The sequence below is a fragment of the Capra hircus genome, chromosome 13 (assembly GCF_001704415.2).
Source record: "Capra hircus breed San Clemente chromosome 13, ASM170441v1, whole genome shotgun sequence".
NCBI lineage: Eukaryota > Metazoa > Chordata > Mammalia > Artiodactyla > Bovidae > Capra > Capra hircus.
The window spans coordinates 66,979,656-67,001,344 of NC_030820.1; the positions used below are offsets into that span (position 1 = coordinate 66,979,656).

At 37.7% G+C, this 21,689-nt stretch overlaps 1 protein-coding gene across 5 annotated transcripts in view; it reads left to right on the forward strand.

Annotated features, from left to right (window-relative positions):
* Positions 1-21,689, forward strand: part of RALGAPB (Ral GTPase activating protein non-catalytic beta subunit) — a 93,206-nt gene that overhangs the window by 24,851 nt on the left and 46,666 nt on the right. For 3 of the 5 annotated variants that reach the window (XM_018057853.1, XM_018057852.1, XM_018057854.1), the window contains exons 4-11: positions 3,297-3,460; positions 4,963-5,149; positions 8,294-8,425; positions 13,635-13,813; positions 15,103-15,251; positions 15,380-15,596; positions 18,031-18,066; positions 19,289-19,490. In XM_018057853.1, coding sequence (XP_017913342.1) covers positions 3,297-3,460; positions 4,963-5,149; positions 8,294-8,425; positions 13,635-13,813; positions 15,103-15,251; positions 15,380-15,596; positions 18,031-18,066; positions 19,289-19,490 — 1,266 coding nt within the window. The remainder of the gene's footprint in view (positions 1-3,296; positions 3,461-4,962; positions 5,150-8,293; positions 8,426-13,634; positions 13,814-15,102; positions 15,252-15,379; positions 15,597-18,030; positions 18,067-19,288; positions 19,491-21,689) is intronic. The other 2 variants (XM_018057856.1, XM_018057855.1) reach the window with 1 other exon arrangement.

The window sequence follows — 21,689 nt, forward strand, 5'->3', positions numbered from 1 at the left end:
GAGTTTCATGGGTAGTATTGTCTCCTCTTTGTACTCTTACCAACTCTGAGTGCTCAGTTAATTTTATTGATGAGAAAAATCAATTGCATTTATATTAATTAGGCTTTTGCTTTTCTCTTTTGAGAAGCATGACTACCGTATAAATTGTTCATTTTACTATTTGGTAATTAGCTTATTTTCCCAAAAGTATGTGTAATTCTGAGAGGGTGCTTGCTGAACTGAGTATTAGAGTTCTCCTGGATAATTGTATCTTAGGGAGCTGAATATTTTCAGTGCTAAATATTGGGAGTTATGATATTATCTCCTGTTATTGGGAGTTTTTTGTTTTTGTTTTTTGAGTCAAATAGTCACAAAATCATCAAGTTTACTTAATTGTTTTTATGAAAACTAATGCTCAAATGGAGGAAACAGCCTCTACCACTTCGCTGAAGATTAGGTCAGAATGGTGTAGCCTTTCTCTTTTCCCTATCAGTTTGATTTGGGGGAGTGCATAACTTATATGCAGAGTACATCATGAGAAATGCTGGACTGGAAGAAACACAAGCTGGAATCAAGACTGCCGGGAGAAATATCAATAACTTCAGATATGCAGATGACACCACCCTTATGGCAGAAAGTGAAGAGGAGCTAAAAAGCCTCTTGATGAAAGTGAAAGAGGAGAGTGAAAAAGTTGGCTTAAAGCTCAACATTCAGAAAACAAAGATCATGGCATCTGGTCCCATCACTTCATGGGAAATAGATGGGGAAACGGGAAACGGTGTCAGACTTTATTTTTTTGGGCTTCAAAATCACTGCAGATGGTGACTGCAGCCATGAAATTAAAAGACACTTACTCCTTGGAAGAAAAGTTATGACCAACCTAGATAGCATATTCAAAAGCAGAGACATTACTTTGCCATCAGAGGTCCGTCTAGTCAAGGCTATGGTTTTTCCGGTGGTCATGTATGGATGTGAGAGTTGGACTGTGAAGAAGGCTGAGTGCCAAAGAATTGATGCATTTGAACTGTGGTGTTGGAGAAGACTCTTGAGAGTCCCTTGGACTGCAAGGAGATCCAACCAGTCCATTCTGAAGGAGATCAACCCTGGGATTTCTTTGGAAGGAATGATGCTAAAGCTGAAACTCCAGTACTTTGGCCTCTTCATGTGAAGAGTTGACTCATTGGAAAAGACTCTGATGCTGGGAGGGATTGAGGGCAGGAGGAGAAGGGGACAACAGAGGATGAGATGGCTGGATGGAATCATTGACTCGATGGACATGAGTCTGAGTGAACTCCGGGAGATGGTGATGGACAGGGAGGGCTGGCATGCTGCGATTCATGGGGTCGCAAAGAGTCGGACACGACTGAGTGACTGAACTGAACTGAACTGATAGCTGAGTGAGCACATAGCCATCATTTAAAACTGATTAGGGTCTTCATTGCTCGAATATACTGTACTTTAAAAAGTGTGGCATTTTTCTAAAGCAGTCGTCGGCAAACTTTTTTTGTAAAGAGGCATATAGTAAATATTTTAGGCTTTGTGGGCCATACCATAGTGTCTGTCTCAACTATTCAACTCTGCTGATATAGAGAAGCGGCCATAGACGATATATTAATCAATGAGCATGGTTGTGTTCCAATAAAGTTTTTTTTTACAAAAACAGATGACAGGCCAGATTTGACCCACATACCATACATAGTTCACTAGCTCATGTTCTAGAATAGTTTTTCTGAAGTTCGCATGTTACTTTTGGAAATATTAGGGGGAAAAGAGCATCTGTGGTGTTTCGACCTTTCTATTTGTTTTTCAGCAAAGGTTGCTTTATTTCTCTTAGCTGTATAAACTTGGACACTGCTCTTGAATTTAGGCTGCTGAGTGATGCCACAGTACCTAAGGAGCAGATGTTTCCTTTTCTGCACTGGGCAGGTAGTACTAGGAATGGTAGGTAAGCCTGGGTTACCATTTGGAAAGTTTCTAGTGTTATTGCTAGCTTGTAAGAATGTCGCCCCCAGGACCACTAGTGGTATTTTTATTTTTTATTCTGGGTTTCCTCTTACATGGCTATATGAAGTTTGGGGCTATTGTGTATTTCTTACTCTTGCTTAGTAGCAGACCAACAGATACAAGCTTGAGCCTCCTGGCTTCCCATGGTCTGGATTCACCTCAGACTGAACATGGGACCTCTCCCTGTCCTTGGGGACTCTTATCTTTTCCTAGGTGAATGTCTCATCATTTCAGTTTAGGTCTGGCTTCTTTAGGAGGAACTTAGGGTTGTCATTATCTTGCAGCTCTAGTGTAAGTGTTTGATTTTATGGGTTGTGGCCCAGAATCTGAGAATCTTTATCCTGAGGTTGTGATGGAAGTTCTAAGAGCACTCACTTCATTGTCTGGATTTCTCAAGTAGGCTCTGAGATTCCCTCCTCTGATAGAGACATGTTTTATGAAATTTTTGTGACGTGAGTCATGTAGAAACTTGGCCTCAAGATTTATTTCAGTAATGGTAGTTACTTGCCTTGGTCTTCACATGGGAACTCTGGAAGCCAATTCACTATTTGCCAATGTAGTAGGTTTACTGTGATTCTTGAAAATCTTAAGGTGATCCATGTTGGATAGTGGGAATAAGGGCTGGGGCTTGTACTTTTATCTTCCTCCTCAACCCTAGCCCTGATACACTGATGTAATAATACTGTTGGGGAAAAATGGTGTTGTGAAGTAAAGAGAGCTATAAAACTTCTTTGGGAGTATCTTGGGTACCTTTGGGTTAAGTTGCCTTTTTTTAATAGAGCCACAGTTAGCAGGTGCTCATTTCTGAGGAAGTTATCTCTGTATCCCATCAGTTTTGGGGACCTGTTAGGATATTTCATTTTTTAAGCTCTTCTCTATCAGACATTAACTTCAAAGGGATTGTGAGCATTATGAAGTTCATGCTGAATTCTTGTGAACATATGTTTAAAAATTTTTCAAAGAATACAAAGGTCATTCTGCTGTGTGAGCAGCAGAAGTAGCTGTGGGTATTTACTCATTCATTCAGCAGAAACCTATGGAGTATCTGTTGTATGTGCCAGGCACATTTCAGACTTAGAAAACCCAGAGGCGAAGTCCACTTTCTAGTATCCTCCCTCTCCTCAGGAGCTTTTCAAGCTCTTTAGGAGTGGTAGGTTTACATCCCAGAATGCCAAACTGCATGAGGAGGAAGTAGCTTTGAACTGAAGAGGGTGCGTCTAGTTCTGTCTGCTGGTGCTGTCAGGGAGTTGCCTGTCTTTAACTGTTGCATTCTGTCCTTAAGCTTGTCAGTGATGTCTGTCTGTCTTCTTTAGACAGGAACAGGGCTCCAGTCAGATCCGACTATGCTTACAGGTCCTGAGAGCCATTCAAAAACTGGCCCGTGAGTCATCCATTATGGCCCGAGAAACCTGGGAAGTCTTATTGTTGTTTCTTCTGCAGATTAATGACATACTTCTAGCGCCACCAACTGTTCAAGGTTTGTTAATTATTTTTTCTGATTTATTGCTGAGCTCCAAACACAGTTCACTTTTAGATTCAATGAGTAGTAGACTCAGTAGGGATTTAAAATTTGGCAGTACAGTTGACAAACCAGTATGAGGAGAGACTCAGTGTTTGATAATATACATGTTTGATAATGACAGCAACAGTAGCTTGTTCAATGTGTCAGGACAGATCGCCTATATAAGAAACAACTAATGTACCTGATTGCAAAGTAGTTATCCAGGAAGACTGAAAACTTGATGGCTGTAGAAGATATTTTGTTTAGCAAATGAAACCTAGAAAATCTTAAAGTATTCTATTTGGAAGTATGACAACTATGTCATTCATTACCTAGCCATCAAAAAGCCTTCAGTTTTATGAGTTCAGAGTGTATTTTAAGATGTCTTGCTTTGTATAATAGAGCACAGACAATAGAGTATACACAGACAATAAGTTGACAATTCTAGTTCCAAATTCCCCTGTTGCTTATTCATCTGTTTATTCTTTTTATTAACACATGTGAGTGTGCTTGTGCTCTCACATAAATGCAGTGTCCAGGAAGAATTTTAGTGTTGAAAGGGACTCCGTAATAGAAATACCCTGTCTGGGATTGGTGATGAGCTAGCCAGACAGGTAGTGTGCCTCTCTCTTAAACAATCCCCATGCCAGGGATTCAGCACCACAAGTCAAGCCATCCATCCCTTTCTGGAGCTTATTATTGTTGAAACTTCACTTTTGCTCATTTGAAATCCTTAGAACTTTTCGTTCTGTATGGAAATCCAAAGTTTGCCTTCTGTGGCTAGGCAGAGTACGGACCGCTGCTGTTCTCCTTAGTTCCCAGGCTTGGAACCGAGGAGCAGCTCTATTTTCATGCTTGAGGCTTTGTCCTACCAGAACTAGTCCTTTGGCTCCCTTCTTTGTCTCCCTCTCCCTTGAAGGGTGGCTTTCAAACACATGAAGCATTTTATAGCAAAGTTTGAAGGTAGAAAGTCTCAGGTATTTGTTCTGATTTCTTTTCTTATTGGCTGTGTGAACTTGGGCAAGTTACTTAAATTTCCAGAACCTGTTTTCTCATCTTCAAAATGGATATAATTGGTACTTGGTAATAGATACTATTGATATAAAAACCTACCCTGCAGAATTAATGTGAGGTCACGTGTATGAGCTACGTGGCACAGAAACTAATAGCACTCGCTCATTGTAGGCACTCATCCTTTCCCTTCTTCTGTGTGTGCTCCTGGAAGGTTAAGATCTTCCATAAGAACCCAGCAGGGTCACTTGAAAGCTTCCTATGTGATAGTGGGTTGATGTGTTCATGATTTCCTTCATAAGAGCTCCTAAGAGTAGTTTTTTGTTCTTACTGTTAAGTGGTTATTTGAAAGTCAAAACTTAACATTGCAGTTATTTTAATTTTTTGACCAGTTCTCCCAAATCAGTGAGTTAAAGAGTCTGCTTTACAAATAAGTATGCCAAAGATGTTTTCTTTTTGTTGGTAAGGTGGCATTGCTGAGAATCTAGCAGAGAAGTTGATTGGTGTTCTCTTTGAGGTTTGGTTACTAGCATGTACGCGGTGCTTCCCAACACCTCCTTACTGGAAAACAGCCAAGGAGATGGTGGCTAACTGGAGGCACCACCCGGCAGTGGTGGAGCAATGGAGCAAGGTCATCTGTGCGCTCACTTCAAGGTAAGTTACTGTCATCAACTTGCCTTCTTTCATCCGTCTGGCTGTAGGCAGCCTTTCCCTAATTCTGTGTCTTTCTGGAGTACGTGGTAAAAGTCTCTATTCTGTGTCTCTTATTATTATACTTTAGTTAATAGAATCAATCAGTTTTTAAAAATAGATGTAGCAGTTGGCCTTGTGCCTGTCTAATCTAAAACCTTTTAGATTGAGAAAGTATGTTGGAGAGGCAGATGAATTCTGAGCCCTACTATTCCCACCCCCCAAATCCCACTCTAATTCTAATTATTAAAATGTTTAGAAAGAAAGTGAAAGTGAAGTCGCTAAGTCATGTCTGACTCTTTGCGACCCCGTGTGCTGTAGCCTACCAGGTTCCTCCGTCCATGGGATTCTCCAGGCAGGAGTACTGGAGTGGGTTGCCATTTCCTTCTCCAGGGAATCTTCCTGACCCAGGGATTGAACCCAGGTCTCCTGCATTGTAGGCAGACACTTTACGGTCTGAGCCACCAGGGAAGTCCAAAATGTTTAAGATCATTATTTTAAAAAATGAACCAAAGAAAGTTATAACAGAAAGAGTTAAGTTCACCAGAAATCTTATTATAAATAATTTTACAGAAATAGGACCATACTATAATATTCTCATCTGTAACCAAAGTAGGTAGTTTTTTATAATAATGATTTTTTTTAGCCATTTATGTATAATATCATCACTATTCTGTGAGTAAACCATTAAGCTTCATTTTTTTCAGACTTTTTTTTCATTTCTTGTAATATATAACTCTTTAAAGCTGAGCATTCTTTTTTAAACATGATCACAATACCATTATCACACATGAACAAAATGTTAACAGTTTTCTAATGTTGTTTAGCTATTGAGTGTTCCGATGTCCCTGAATGTCACAACTTTTTAAAATAGTTGATTCCATTGAATCAGAACACAGACAAGCTATGGACATTGTATTTAGTTGACATGTTTCTTAAGCCTATTTTAAACTGTAGGTTCCTGCTCTCTCATTTTTATTTCCTTGCAGGTGTTTTTTGTTGAACTTGTTTGTTTTGTCTTATTGAATGCTTCACATTCTGGATTTTTCTGATTATGTCCTAGTTTTGTTAATTAACATGTTTCTCTCCCTTATATTTCCTGTCAGCTGGTAGTTAATCTGACAGGAGACTGGAGATCTGATTAGACTTAATCTGATTTAGACTTAATGGGAGGGTTAATGGAGGAGGTGGAAACAGATAATTTATAGGTGGTATTACTAGGTGGTATTATAGGTGGTATCAGAAGGTACATTGGTCTTTTTATGAGTTAATATATATATCTTTATCATCATTTAAGATGAATTTTTGTTTGTTTATTCTGGTATGTCTTTATGAATGTCACTATTATGAATCTGTTTTTAAATAATACATCTTTTTATCTTGATTATAAAAGTATAATACATGCTTATTATGGAAAATTTGGAAGACATAAGGGGAAATATCCATCACTTACAAATAACCAATCTTTGAATATATATTTTTCTATCTTTTTTAAAAATCAATTTGAGATTATTCTATATAATGTTACCTGCTTTTTTTTAACTTTATGTCTGACTCTTGTCCCAGTAATTACATGTACCTTTTTTCTTCTTACATAGATCTCAAGATCCTATTTTAAATGGCCTTATAGTTTTTCATTATATAAATGGAATTATAATTCATTTAATAGTTTCTCTGCTGTTTTGATATTTAAATTGTTCTCTGTGTTTTCCTTTTAAAAACTATTGTTGGGAATTCCCTGGTAGTCCAGTGGTTAGGACTCAGCACCCTCACTGTTAATGGTCTGGGTTCAGTCCCAGGTCAGGGAATTAAGATCCCATGAGTTGCTCAGTGGGGCAGGAAAAAAAAAAAACAAAAAGAGGTAAATAAAGGAGGATATAAAAGTAAAAAAGAAAAAATATTGTTGATTTGCAAGTACTTTACACTTAGTCTTTGTTTGTATTCTGGTTATTTTATTAAGATATATTTTTAGATTAGCTGTAATAGATCATAATCTGTTCTCAGTATAATAGATTAATAATTGAGTCAAAGAGCTTTGAACAGTTTTAATACATTTGGAATATTAGTATTTAGTTAAGTAATTGAATTGTCAAATTCAATTTATGGGACACATACCATAAATTCTAAACTTCATGTAAAGTTATGTTGCAGTTGTTATGAATAAATTATAATAAATTAGTTGTGTTGAAGGCATTTGTAGTGTGATGAATCTTTTAAAAAAGAATTTATTGTTTATATTATATGACTATATAATCAATATAAGCATAATTGTGCATGATTATATGATTTGTTATTCGCAGTTATAAATTAAAATTTTAAATAATTTGTAATTTTATAAAATTATATATAATTTATAATTTATGTTGTAGTATACACTATAAATGGAGAAGGCAATGGCAACCCTCTCTGGTCCTCTTGCCTGGACAATCCCATGGACTGAGGAGCCTGATAGCCTGCAGTCCATGGTGTCGCTAAGAGTTGGACAAGACTGAACAACTTCACTTTCACTTTTCAGTTTCATGCATTGGAGAAGGATATGGCAACCCACTCCAGTATTCTTGCCTGGAGAATCCCAGGAACAGAGGAGCCTGGGGGGCTGCCGTCTATGCGGTTGCACAGAGTCGGACACGACTGAAGTGACTTAGCAGCAGCAGCAGCAGCATACATTATAAAATTATATTCTGTATAAGTGTTATTTATATACAGTGTTGTATATTACATACTATGTTATATATAATAAGATGTATTAAAATTTATAATATGAGAAGAAATATTTAATTTATAAAATCACTTATTTTATAATTATAATGAAATCATATAAGTAACAAATTTATAATATAAATCATATAACATAAATATATGAGATAAATTATAAATGATATTTAAATAAATAAATACTTCTAAATAATTTTTACAAAACTGAAAGTCCTCTTCCAGTTTATTTTATAAAAGTGTTTTCACTTATTTTATTCACCTCAGTGAGGTATAATACAAGTTTCATTTATTTTTTCCTATCATATTTCTCTTACTATATTTTAATGCTTGAATGTATCTTCAGTTCTGTTAAAAACGAACTTAGTGGTGTGATTTCTTTTTTTAATTTTCTAGATTGCTACGCTTTACATATGGTCCTTCATTTCCTCCATTTAAAGTTCCCGATGAAGATGCCAGTCTGATCCCTCCTGAAATGGATAATGAGTGTGTTGCACAGACTTGGTTTCGCTTTTTACATATGTTAAGGTACCTTTGTTGTTGTATTTCATGTGTCCTTACCCAGTAAATGTCTTAGGCAGGAACCATACTGTAACTCCTTGTTGGAGTTCACAGTGTAGCTGCCAAGCCCAGGGGTCAGATGGAGCCAAATTGGACAATACACTCATCTGCGTCACATGCCCCTTCATCCTGGCAGGGTCAGGCTCTCCTCAGCTGCTCTTGGGCCACACTCTTTAGGGGCTTGTTCCCTGCGGTAGGTGCAGTATTTGTTCTCCTGCCTGTTGCTGCCGCCTGAGTGACAGTCTCTCTTCCAGGACTTTGTCACATTCTATGGGGGCTGAAGACTACCTTTTTCCTCTCTGTGACCAGCACTGACTGGTCAATCTTATTCTCAAAGCCTCTCCTCTGGTAACCTTGTTTAAAATTCCACTAAGGGAACAGCATAAAATTTCACAGAGGGACAAATTGTTAAAAGTAATAATACTTCATGCTCTTTCTTTCTTTATGATATTGTTTTCAATTCAATTTCATTGCTTCCTACCTTTCTCTCTTCTAGCCCCATCCTGTGCTCTGTGGAACTTTAATTCTGTTGTGTACTATTTTGATTCATAAACTTTTTCCTTGCATCTTTTCTTTCTAGTTTGATGAGCCTCATTTTTCTGTTTGTATATTAGTGATTCTAAATTACTCTCTATGACCTGTTTATAAATTAGGGGTCTTAACTATATTCTGTCATTTTATTTTTCAGTTTGTAGTTTGTTTTTCATCTTTCAGTGATTTTAGTTTACTTTTTTACATCTACCTTTTTCTGTGACCATTTTCTGTTTCCTTAAGATTAGAAAGTCTTTGGTGTACTTTGGTCAGGTATATACTCATCTATACTCACTCACTGCTTCTGACTGTTTTCTTTGTGCCATTAAGTTTCTTTATATGTATGGGTTTTGTCTTTGGGTTGCATATTATTCCATTGATCTTTCCATTCATTCTTATAGGAGTCACACTTAATTACTTTAACCTTCTACATTTATTGGTATTTGGTAGAACTGACGACTTTTTCCCTTTTTCCACTTAGAATATTTTTAAGAATCCCTCTTGCCTATTTAACATTTTAGATGAATTTTATAATCCATTTGACATGTTATAAAGTACACGTGAAGAGAAGAACCTCACAAAACCTGTTGGGGTTTGGAGTATATATTAGGGTAAGGAACATGTCCTGCTTTAGCAGATGAACCTGAAAATTTTAGTGGCTTAGTACAATATGTTTCATAAAAGCCTTGGGTAAGGAGCAGCTTTGCTTAGGTAGTTGTTCAGGGCCTCAGGCTGGCAAAGGCTCTGCCATCTTCAACATGTGGCTTTATTAGAGCATTAACTTTGTAGGCAGAAGCCTCTGTATCTGGCTAGAAGTTGGAAAAGAGAAAGCAAGGAAAATTATGTAGAAAGTTTTTATGGACCAGCTCCTAAATTGATGTGAATCACTGCTACCCATATTCCTTTGGCTGGAACTCACATATGCCACATTAAATTAGAAGAGAACATAGAAGGAAAAGAGAAATTACCAAACAGCTAAGCAATTCTCATCTCTGCCAAAGATGAGAATTGTATTAGCTTGTATTTATATTTGGGAGCAGCTGACATCTTAATATATTGTGGTTGCCTTTCAAGAGTAGGTATTTTTCTTTTTAAGAATCTTAAATATCTTGTGGAAGTGTTTTGTACATCTGCATAATTTTTTTTTGCCATTATTCCTATGTATTTATTGCTGATGTTGTGAAAGGCTAACTTTTTTTCCCATTGTTAAATCTTACAAGTGGCTGTTGCTGCTGTAAAGAAAATGTTTTACGTATTTTACTTTTGTATGTTATATTTGGGGTTTTTTAATGCTGTATTTCACCGATTCTTTTTAGATTTCTAGATATAACAGACATATATATTTGCATATATCTGCAAATAAAAAATGTCTCCTTTCTAGTAATTTATACTTGTGTGAAGTTGCTCAGTCGTGTCCGACTCTTTGCAACCCCGTGGACTGTAGCCCACCAGGCTCCTCTGTCCATGAAATTCTCCAGGCATTTATACTTGAGTCTGTGGTAATTCATTAAAAGTATTTTGATTGCAGTAAGACCTGTATATGAGTTCGTGTTCTACTACTGTTTCCTTTGTGAGCTTGAGCAAGCAGTTTAGTCTCTCTGAGTCTTTTTTAGTCTATAAAATGGGGATAATTATAGTGTCCATAATGTTATAAGAATTGAAGAAAATGTGAAAGACTGCATCTGGTATGTGGTAAGTGCTTGAAAAGTTCCCACTTTTGTTACAATTATTTTTGTATATTGTTCTCAGTTCAGTTCAGTTGCTCAGTCTTGTCCTACTCTCTGCGACCCCATGAACCGCAGCACGCCAGACCCCCCCATCTATCACCAACTCTCAGAGTCCACCCAAACCCATGTCCATCGAGTCGATGATGCCATCCAACCATCTCATCCTCTGTCGTCCCCTTCTCCTCCTGCCCTCAATCTTTCCCAGCATCAGGGTCTCTTCCAACGAGTCAGCTCGTCTCATCAGGTGGCCAAAGTATTGGAGTTTCAACTTCAACATCAGTCCTTCCAATGAACACCCAGGACTGATCTCCTTTAGGACGAACTGGTTGGATCTCCTTGTAGTCCAAGGGACTCTCAAGAGTCTTCTCCAGCACCATAGTTCAAAAGCATCAATTCTTAGGCGCTCAGCTTTCCTTATAGTCCAACTCTCACACCCATACATGACCACTGGAAAAACCATAGCCTTGACTAGATGGACCTCTGATGGCAAAGTAATGTCTCTGCTTTTTAATATGCTATCTAGGTTGGTCATAACTTTCCTTCCAAGGAGTAAGCATCTTTTAATTTCATGACTGCAATCACCATCTGCAGTGATTTTGAAGCCCAGAAAGATAAAGTCTGACACTATTTCCACTGTTTCCCCATCTATCTGCCATGAAGTGACGGGACCGGATGCCATGATCTTAATTTTCTGAATGTTGAGCTTCAAGCCAACTTTCTTTAGTTCTTCTTCACTTTCTGCCATAAGGGTGGTGTCGTCTGCATATCTGAGGTTATTGATACTGGTCAGAATTTCTACAACACTGTTGTGTTAAAATGACACTTTTTTGACATCCCTCTTTTCTGATTTTCACTCGAATGCCTCTACTGCATGAAATTTTGAGTGGGATATTGGTTGTTAATATTAGTTACTGTTTCTTGTGTTCTTGATTTCATAAGCAATTAAGGAATTTTAAATTTAAAAATATAAATGGGAAATAGGGCTGAATTATTTTCAAGTCATGTTTTGGGATCTGTTTAAGCAATTAAATATCTTCTTTTATCTGTTGATAGTATATTAATTTTTTTTCCCAATGTTGAATCCTGCATCCTTTAAAGATAAATTCTGCTTAATTATGGAATGTTGTTCTTTTAATATTTTCCCAAATTGTCTCTCTTTCTGTTTTTTGACTAATTTATATTTTGGCAACTTTAAAAAACTAGGAAACTTCCTATCTTTTTCTGTACTCTGTTGTATGAAAGTTATATATTCCTTAAGAATTTGAAATACGCCACCAGTAAAACTCTAGTAGTGGAATCTTTTTTAATGGTAGTTCTTTTTTTTTAGTGGTGGTTCTTAGGTAGCCTTTTCCTTTTCCTTCACTATTTACAGTCTTTACTTTTGGTTGTGCTGGGTCTTTGTTGCTGCACGGGTTTTTCTCTAATTGCAGTGAGCGGAGGCTACTACTCTGTTGCACTGCATGGCCCTCTCATTGGGATGACTTCTCTTGTGGAGCCCAGGCTCTAGGGCGTGTGGGCCTCAGTAGTTTTCAGTGAGTGGGCTCAGTAGTGACTCCTAGGCTTTAGCGCACAGGCTCAGTAGTTGTGGTGTATGGGCCTAGCTGTTCCATGGTATGTAGGATCTTCCTAGACCAGGGATCAAACCTGTGTTTCTTGCATTCGCAGGCAGATTCTTTACCACTTAGCCACCAGGGAAGCCCCTACTCCTTCACTATTAATTGATCTCTTCATACTCTGTCCTTCTTGAGCTGAAAGAATGTTTTAGTCACTTTTTTTTTTTGAATATACAGAATAGGAATTTAAACAAATGCTGGTGGAAAAGAGGCGTTATTGTGTGATAATAGAGAGGTCTTACTGGGCATCAGGAAGCAGTGAACATTCAGTACTCGTGATTGGAGGGATCTGGGCAGCCTTGGGATAGGCTGCTCTGTCACCTGTCTGTCTTGGCTGTTTTGATGATCTTATGCATATGCACTGCTCTCTTTCTCTGGCCCTGAGGCACATGGGACCTTAGTTCCCCAACCAGGAATTAAACCTGCATCCCCTGCCCTGGAAGGCAGATTCTTAACCACTGCGCTGCCAGGGAAGTCCTTAGAGGCTGCTTTTCTCCTCCACCCCACAGAGTGAACTGCAGTTTTGTGGATATAGTATACTAAAGTATACAGTATACTAGAAGCCCATTTCCATACAATTCTTCTGTCCTTACTTTCATTTACATGAAATTAAGAGTCTAACTGGATGAAAAAAGGTTTCAAAGGCCCAGGTCCTCTATAAACCACTGATTTATATTTCTCAGCTTAATTCTTTTGATCTTGTAGCTAGTGGAAGTTCTTTCCAAATGGCTGGCTATGCGTTAACTAACATTATTACTTTGAGTTGGAAAGGCTGTTTAATGGACACTTAAGCAGACTGTTTTGAATGAAAACATAAACCTGTTTTTCAGTGGAAATACTCAAGCCCAAATATGTTGTTTTAAATATATCAAAATGTATGACTTGAGTGCATGCACAAGAACGGAAGCACTAATCCCAATTTTCACGTAGTTTTTTCAAAATTGGAGATATTAATACTAAAGTAAAATTTTCTCCTTGGGGTTCTTGTACATTTATTTATAATTTTACCATTCTGTTGCTTAATTCCAAACATATAACAATATATCCATATATACTTTTAAAAAGTAAAAATTTCTAGTCTTATTTTGGTTCTCATTCTCTGAATAGGCAAATGAAGTTTATGTAAACATACTTCAGGTCTTCTGTAGAGTTGATGTTTGCTTCTCTAGCCTATTAAACACAGATTCATTTCCTCTTTGAATCAAATAGGTACACACAGCCCTGTTCTTAAAATTAGATTGCATGCATTTTCTTGCTAAAGAAATTTCTAAATGTATAATTAATTCTTGCTCTCTCTTTTGATAGTAATCCCGTGGATTTGAGTAACCCAGCCATTATAAGCTCTACTCCCAAATTTCAGGAACAGTTCTTAAATGTGAGCGGAATGCCACAAGAATTGAATCAGTATCCCTGCCTTAAACATCTGCCTCAAATATTTTTTCGTGCCATGCGTGGAATCAGCTGTCTGGTGGATGCATTCTTAGGTGAATTTTGTATATGTTGCTGAATGTTTGAAGATAACTCTAGAGTCTGGTTTTAGAGACTATTAGGGGACAGCCCAAAGAAAAAGATGAAGAGATTTGATTGCCAAGTAGTAAACTAGGAAAAATCATTTGCAACTAATGTAATAGCCTGAGTGTTTTTGTTATTATTATATAAATGCTGAATAGATCAGGCGATGCAAAGAGAAAAGAATAAGACCCGGTAGATAAGTGGACAAAGGCTATGAATAAATGATTTGCAAAAGAGAGAAGTGTCATTTCACTAATAATCCTAGAAAATGCAGGTTAAAATGTGTTAGGTATCATTCTTATATGAATCATTAGGAAGCAAATTATACTTTTTGTGAAACGTTGTTTTAAACTGTTTTCCACATGAAAAGTCAGAATTTTTTTAACCTGTTAAAGAGCAGTGATATTTAATGTACTCAGATGCTCAGGTGTATCCGACTCTTTGTGATCCTGTGGACTGTAACCTGCCAAGCTCTTCCATCCATGGAATTCTCCTGGCAAGAATAGTGGAGTGGGTTGCCATTTCCTCCTCCAGGGGATCTTACTGACCCAGGGATTGAACCCCACATCTCTTAACATCTCTTGCATTGGCACGCAGATTCTAGTGCCACCTGGGAAGCCCTTGATATGTAATACCTGTCATTTAAAAAACATTTGTTATGTATACTTAATATATTACAGAGGTAATACATTAGTTAAGTTAAGTTTGGCTGCCACTTGGTCAAAAATACCAATGGGTTTAAACAGAGTAGCTTATTTTCATACATGTTAAGCCCCAGGCTAAGCTGTACAGGGCTGCTATGGCAGTTCCACCGTTCTCAGAAACCAGGGCACTTCCATCTTCTGGCTCTTCATCCTTTGTGCACACTCTTATGGGCCATGATGGTTGAAAGAGTCCCAGCCGTCCTCTTAGTAACTGGGAAAGAAGAAGCATCTATCTTTGATTGGTCCTTAAAAGGACACTTAAAAGGGGATTTTTGGAGAAGGCTTAACGCAGTAATCACCCACTTCTCTATGGTCAGAACATGGCCACATCTGGCCATAAGCGAGCCTTCAGAATGTAGTTGTTTATTCTGGGTAGCCACGTCCAGCTGAGTTTTGTGTTCTGGAACTCAGGAAGAAAGGATGGGTGGCAGTTGGGAGGCAGCTTGTAGTCTCTGCTATACTAGTCGGTCCTGAGCCTTCACCAGTGTTGCTTGAGGAAGATTTGCTGACCACATATTTGGAATAAGAAGAATAACTCCTCTTGTCTTTCTTTAAAGGCATTTCTAGACCCCGATCAGACAGTGCTCCTCCAACACCCGTGAACAGATTGAGTATGCCTCAGAGCACTGCTGTCAATACCACCCCACCACATAACCGGAGGCACCGGGCTGTTACTGTGAATAAGGCCACCATGAAGACAAGCACAGTAAGAGTTTTCATCACCATTATTATACCGCATACAATTGGCTGTTTAATCAGCCATCCTTTTAAAAAGTCCTGCTATTTTTGCAAACTTCTTGTCACTGTGGCTCTATTATTTTGTTCTTCTAACAGGTTAGTACTGCTCACGCCTCGAAAGTTCAGCACCAGACATCCTCCACCTCTCCTCTGTCAAGTCCAAATCAGACTAGTTCAGAACCCCGGCCACTGCCTGCGCCCCGGAGACCAAAGGTTAACAGCATCTTGAATCTCTTTGGATCATGGTTATTTGATGCAGCATTTGTTCACTGTAAACTTCATAATGGGATAAACAGAGACAGCAGCATGACTGGTAAATATTGCTCAAGAAATACGTTATCATTTTTTTCTTTCCTTTTTTTTCTTTTTAATCTTTCCTACCTGCAAGATTAATATGTATTTTAAAAAGCTCTCTGTCTCTGACCAAGCAGTGTCTTGTGCTTAACCCCTTCCAGCTGAAGTAATTTTGAACGTTTTCCTATGTGTCCTTTTCATGTTTACTCTACGAGGTTTGGCTTTTGTCTGGTTTTATTAGACACATTTCAGGCTAGCCACTTTTTGTTCAATCAGATTCCTTTCAGTAGGTGACCTGGAAGTTCCCTTCATGTCAGCCAGGATAATACTGTTGATATAAAGAATTAAACATGATTGACCGGAAATTTCACAAGAAGTGTTTTCTTAGATTTTGACAGCCATTCACTCATTACTGTATATAAATCAGATTTCTGCTTCACAGAAGACTATCCTTTTAAGTTTTAGTCTAGAAAAGTTTATTTCAAGGGCACATTTTTAAAAATATCATTTGCTCTGTAAGTAAATAAGACTGAAAAAGAATTAATAACTCAACCTTGATATCTTCATTTAGATTTTATTTCCGAAATGAAACTCTTACCTAAATCTTATCTATGTCATCTTACCCTTACAGTTGTAAGTAGTGGCATTAGGGTACAGGATGGGAGGGTGGGGTCCTATAGAATATACTGAATATTTATGACTGAATGAATAGAGCTGAATAATAATAATGGCTAACATTTATTGAGTTGTGGTTACTTTGTACCAGGCACTGTGCTTTATGCATTAATTCTGCTCTGTGTAATAATATAATTAATATTGGTTGATTGGTAAGAGAAGCACTTTTCCCCTGGGGTTGGAAATAACTTAAGATAAAAGGATGCCTAATTGCTTTAGATTATGCATCTTCCTTGGTGGCTCAGACAGTGAAGAATATGCCTGCAATGCAGGAGACCCAGGTTCTATCTCTGAGTTGGGAAGATCCCCTGGAGAAGGGAATGGTAACCCACTCCAGTATTCTTGCCTGGAGAATTCCATGGAGAAAAGAGCCTGGTGGGGTACAGTCCATGGTGTCACAAAGAGTCAGATATAACTGAGCGACTACCACACACAATGCATCTCTGGGGACAGTGTTGATTTCAAGGATAAAACTAATAAAATAGCCATAAGGGTATCTTGCTTTCTCTCAGAAATAAATTCTTTTCTTTTATATATCATCTCAGAACTAAGGGTATATGGCTGTTAGCATTATACACATGTAATTATTCTGGATGTTCTTATAAATCTTTAAATAATTTAGAAGAGTAGTGGATATAAAGACATTTTCAGGAATATAATTTGAGGTTGCATGATTGAGTTTAGGGATTCCTTGTTTGTTTTGTTCAAATTCAGATACCTTTTATTCTACCATTTCATATTTTATTTACAAGTTTGACTTATGGATAAGTAGATGTATTTATTTGATGACTAAATGAAAACACTTAAAAAACTTTCTGGCTTCTATTTTTTTATGTTCTTGTGCCTTATATTTTGAATTTTATCACCCATGTTTATGTTTATTGTATTATATTTTCTGGATTGAGTCAGTCATATATTTATTTTCACTAAGATATAATTCTTTTACAGTGTAACTTTTGAGTATCAAGCTGTTGACACTAAAATCCCTGAATCCAGAGTGGTTCAACCTGCTGCTTCCTTGGTGGGCTTGCTTAAAGGGAACTTACAAATCTTCCCACTCTATAGGGAGTTTTTAACAGCTTGGCTCATCCTCTCATGCCAAAAGATAGAAACTAAAATTCACATTGTATGTGGGCAACTAATTCTTATTTTCAACTCGTAACCATTTTTCTTGGTGGGGAAAGGACAGCAGCTATTCTCTGACCTTGTGTTCAGAGATGAGAAAATCTGTCGTATTACTCAGGAGATAGCAGGTGTCCAGACAGTTGAATGGGTTAAAGTCCTTTTGGGTGCTGCTCTTGAGGATTTGGGGGTTGTGGAAAGTTGGAGAATACTAACTCTATTAGTCTGTTTTCTAAGTACTGGCTGCCATCAAGGAATTCTGCCATGTAGTTCACCTCTAACTTAAAATGTTTGCTTCTGTGAACTAGTTAGCTTTAGATATACATGACAGTATATGGTGCTTTGTAAATGTAACATTGAGCTGGGAAGGGTTAATGAACTAAAATTTTAATGCACGTTATGGGCAGTTCAGAACCTCAATTCCTTGTAGTTGTGTAATTTTCTCCGTTCATTGTTTTGCATGACAAAAATCATAATTTTGGATCTGAATGCAGTTTCCTGTTTTTGAACTAGCTTGTGGTATCATAAAGCTTTTAACCTAACTTTTAAAAAGCTAAAAAGCTTCTTAACTTATTGTAAAATTTCACCATCTTTAAAGTATTTTATAATTACTGCTGTCCTTTGATTTGTTTCCATTTATTTCTATTATCTTGCAGCATCTTTTATCCAAATTCTTCTTTCTTATAAATCTTGTAAGTAGGAACCAGAAGCTTCTCCTTAATTGCAGTCATGTTTTTATTTTTTTTCATAATTCCATTAAAATTTTTGATTGTCATTGTCTCTTGTAGTTTTTGCACTTGGGAAGAAAAATACTTTTCTGTGTTTTGAATGGGGAAGATTGTTGGCAAAAGCAAATTAATCTGCCTGAATCAGTCCCATTATTTTGTACACTAGTCTGGTCATGTCATGAATTCCAGGATTTTGCACTAACTGTGTTTTGGCTTTTTTTTTTTTTTTAATTTAAAGCTTAAGCTTATTTTTATACAGATTTAGTGTTTGATTTGTATGCATTCTGCATGTAGTGTTTTTCAAATGTATTATTGCTGGATACCTTATTCAGGACTAAAAATGGCTCATGGGAAGTTGCATAAAGATTTACGCTTGACTCTGCATTCTGTTAAATCTATTACTATAAAATAATTTAAACATTTCATGTAGAGTGATAAAAGATTTCAGAGTGACTTTCGCTACACAATGAAATCTTTTCCTAAAAACACGAGCAACTTTCGAAGGGCTTCTGTTTCAGTGACAACAAATGACCATGATAATCTTTCTTACCCAATCCAATTTTCTGATTTATCAACCTCAAGTTAGCTGCTGTCTGTGGTTGTTAAAATTCATTCTCATTTTGCTTGGTTGAGCAATTTTTGGTGTGTGTTTTGGAGTTGGGTGGGTGGTGGGAATGCTCTCTCTTCCTCCCTACCCATTCTTTCCTTACCTTGTCCTCTCCCTAAAGTATACACCCTGGCATGGGATTACCCATTCAGTTATGATGTCTGTCTGGGGTAATGTGTAAATTGCAGCACCTTTTTTTCTTATTGTTTAAGCATCACTTTTATCGGGAGAGGAAAAAACAGAATAAGTAATAGAAAAGCCAAATTCTGTGTTATATATCTGTATGTGTGTGAATACAGATATATATAAATGTACTCTGCTAATCAAAAATTCAGTTGAAAAATGCTTCTTGTTGAATCTGTTAACTGACAGTACCACTATAAACTGTTACCCCTTTTCAAAGAAGATTTCAGAGAGCCCTTAAAAAAAAAAAACAAAAGCATTTGCCAAACAAAAGTATTATTGGATTCTATTCAAGTAGCTATTTAATGACACCAACATTTGATCTTTGTGTCCAGGGTCCCATGAGCCTTTTTGCATATCAACAAATATAATAAAACCCTCCTTTTTTCTCCCCAGCCATTACAACACAAGCTAGCATGGAGTTTCGACGGAAAGGGTCACAAATGTCCACAGACACCATGGTTTCCAATCCTATGTTTGATGCAAGTGAATTTCCCGATAACTATGAAGCAGGAAGAGCTGAGGCTTGTGGGACACTGTGTAGGATTTTTTGTAGCAAGAAGACTGGAGAAGAGATTCTGCCAGCTTATTTATCCAGGTCTTAGAATTTTTTTGTTTATTTTTCCATTTGTATAGTTGTGATAGTGAGTCTATTGTAGCATGGCTTGGTAGGCTGAATTGATAAGTAAATGTTGGTTTTAAATACCTGCGAATGCATGTAAGTAATTGAAAGTTTTGCTTGAATTCCTTTTTACCTACCATACTAGATTTCGTGAGGACGCCCAATACATCTCTTTTATTTTAAAAGTATTTATTCCAACTTATTGACATGTAATAATTATAGAGATTTGGAAGGGCCACACTCGATTTTTGATACATTTTTTTTTGCCACAGTATTAGACACTATAGGTGATCCAAAAATGTTCGCTGTCAATCCTGCCTCTAAGGAGCTAAGTTTCTCAAGCAGAGCCATGTGCATAGTAATACCAGTCCAGCAGCAGTAGGAAGTTGGCAGGAGAGAGACACAGGTAAAATGCTGTAGGCATTCAGAGGAGGCAGCAGCATGCCCTTGCTCCGGGGCTTCAAGAAAGAGTGCAGAGAGTTGGGTGATCGTGCTGGACTTGCTAGATGGCTAGTTACTTAGACTGGGTTAGCAAGTTGAATGGGGTCATTCTATCCTAATCTGTACCTTCAGCCAGTCTTTTTGAATGTCTCTGCCATCCGTTCAGTTGCTTATGCCAGAAACTTGCCGTCATTTTAGGCTTCTCTTCTCTCCCTCTGTATCTTTAGGTGGTCAGCCAACTCTTGCCTTTCTTCTACTTAACTCTCTTTCTAATCTCTCCACTCTGTCCCCACCATGACACTTCAGGTGTCACTTTTTCCCTAGATTAACTGGTAATGACCTCCTATTTTTCTTGACTCTCTTTTGCCTTCCTCAACTGATCTTTCACACAGCTGCTGAAGTGATATTAGAAAGAACATTCAGGTGTCTGTGTACATACTAGATTCTCAGGAGAGGAGATTAAACTGACTCAGAAAAAGTAGAGAATATAGGTAGAAATAGAATGGTACATGCAGGGAACTAATCAGGAGTTAATAAGCTGTTGACTTTAATGGAAACCCCTCTTAATGTGACTTAAGCAACAGTTTGAGAAACTCACGCTATTTAATATCCTCTAAGATCAGGACATGCAGCAGGGTCTCACAAAGGGCAGAAACCAGGGGCTAGAAAGTATTCAGGGACCAAAACACCTTTCTTCCTTTCTGTTTCTCTGTCGTCATGGCCTTCTAGAACTGCCTCATTCTTCTGTTATCTGCATAGCAATTTCTTACATTGTAGCGTACTTCTGAGTTCCCAATTTCCATGGCCTTTGCCTTAGTGACACAAAGGCCAATTATTATTCTGAATCCCAATTTCAGATTCCTGGGAAAGAGGATCTGATTAATCAGCTGTCTGCCTCTGGTCTAATCAGCTACAGCTGTGTAGGTGGTTCATACTACATACAGGCACCCCTTGTGGGGACAGATTTCTTAGGAGGGAGACTATGGGTTGGGGTGGTACTCCAAACAGTGTCAGTAGCAGTAAGGGAGAAGGCTGTGACCGTGAGCCTTCCATCTGGCCCATAAGATCGAATGGGTTGTAGTGTGACCAACCAAAGAACAGATGTGTGAGGGGGCCAAGGATGGGCTTAGTGTTGAAGCTGTTGAATTTGAGGTGCCTGTGGGTTATTTACCAACAGATATTTATGAAGTTCCTTCTTTGTGCCAGACACGGTGCACAGGGAGTTCTAGAGTCAGACCCGTGCTGTCCTCAGGTCTCCAGTGTGCTTGTGGCTAATGGATATGGAGCTAGAGACTAATTTGATTATGTTTGCTGGCTTGTGTATTATTTAACCAGAATAACAGCTTAGAGAACCAAGGTTGTCAGCCTGGGGAACACTAGTATTACGAGGCATGTGGAATAAGATTGGTTAAAGGAACTAGCCATAGACATGAGAGAAGAATAAGAGAAGAAGGGAGTACTCAAAAGGTTGAATGCTTTCAAAAAGCAGAGTAAATTAAGAGTTAGACATGTCTTTTGGATTCAGCAATTGAGAGGCCACTGGTTATTTGTTATAACATGTTTTAGTTGAGTTCCAGAAAGAGAAGGTAGATTGAAATGCGTTGAGCAGTAAACAGGAGGTGAGGAGTTTTGTGGAGAAAATGCCTTATATAGTTGAAGAGTATACCTATATAGTGTCTCTTGAATGATAGAAGTTTGAATGCTTAGTTCTTTGGGGGTTAGGGGAGGATGTTG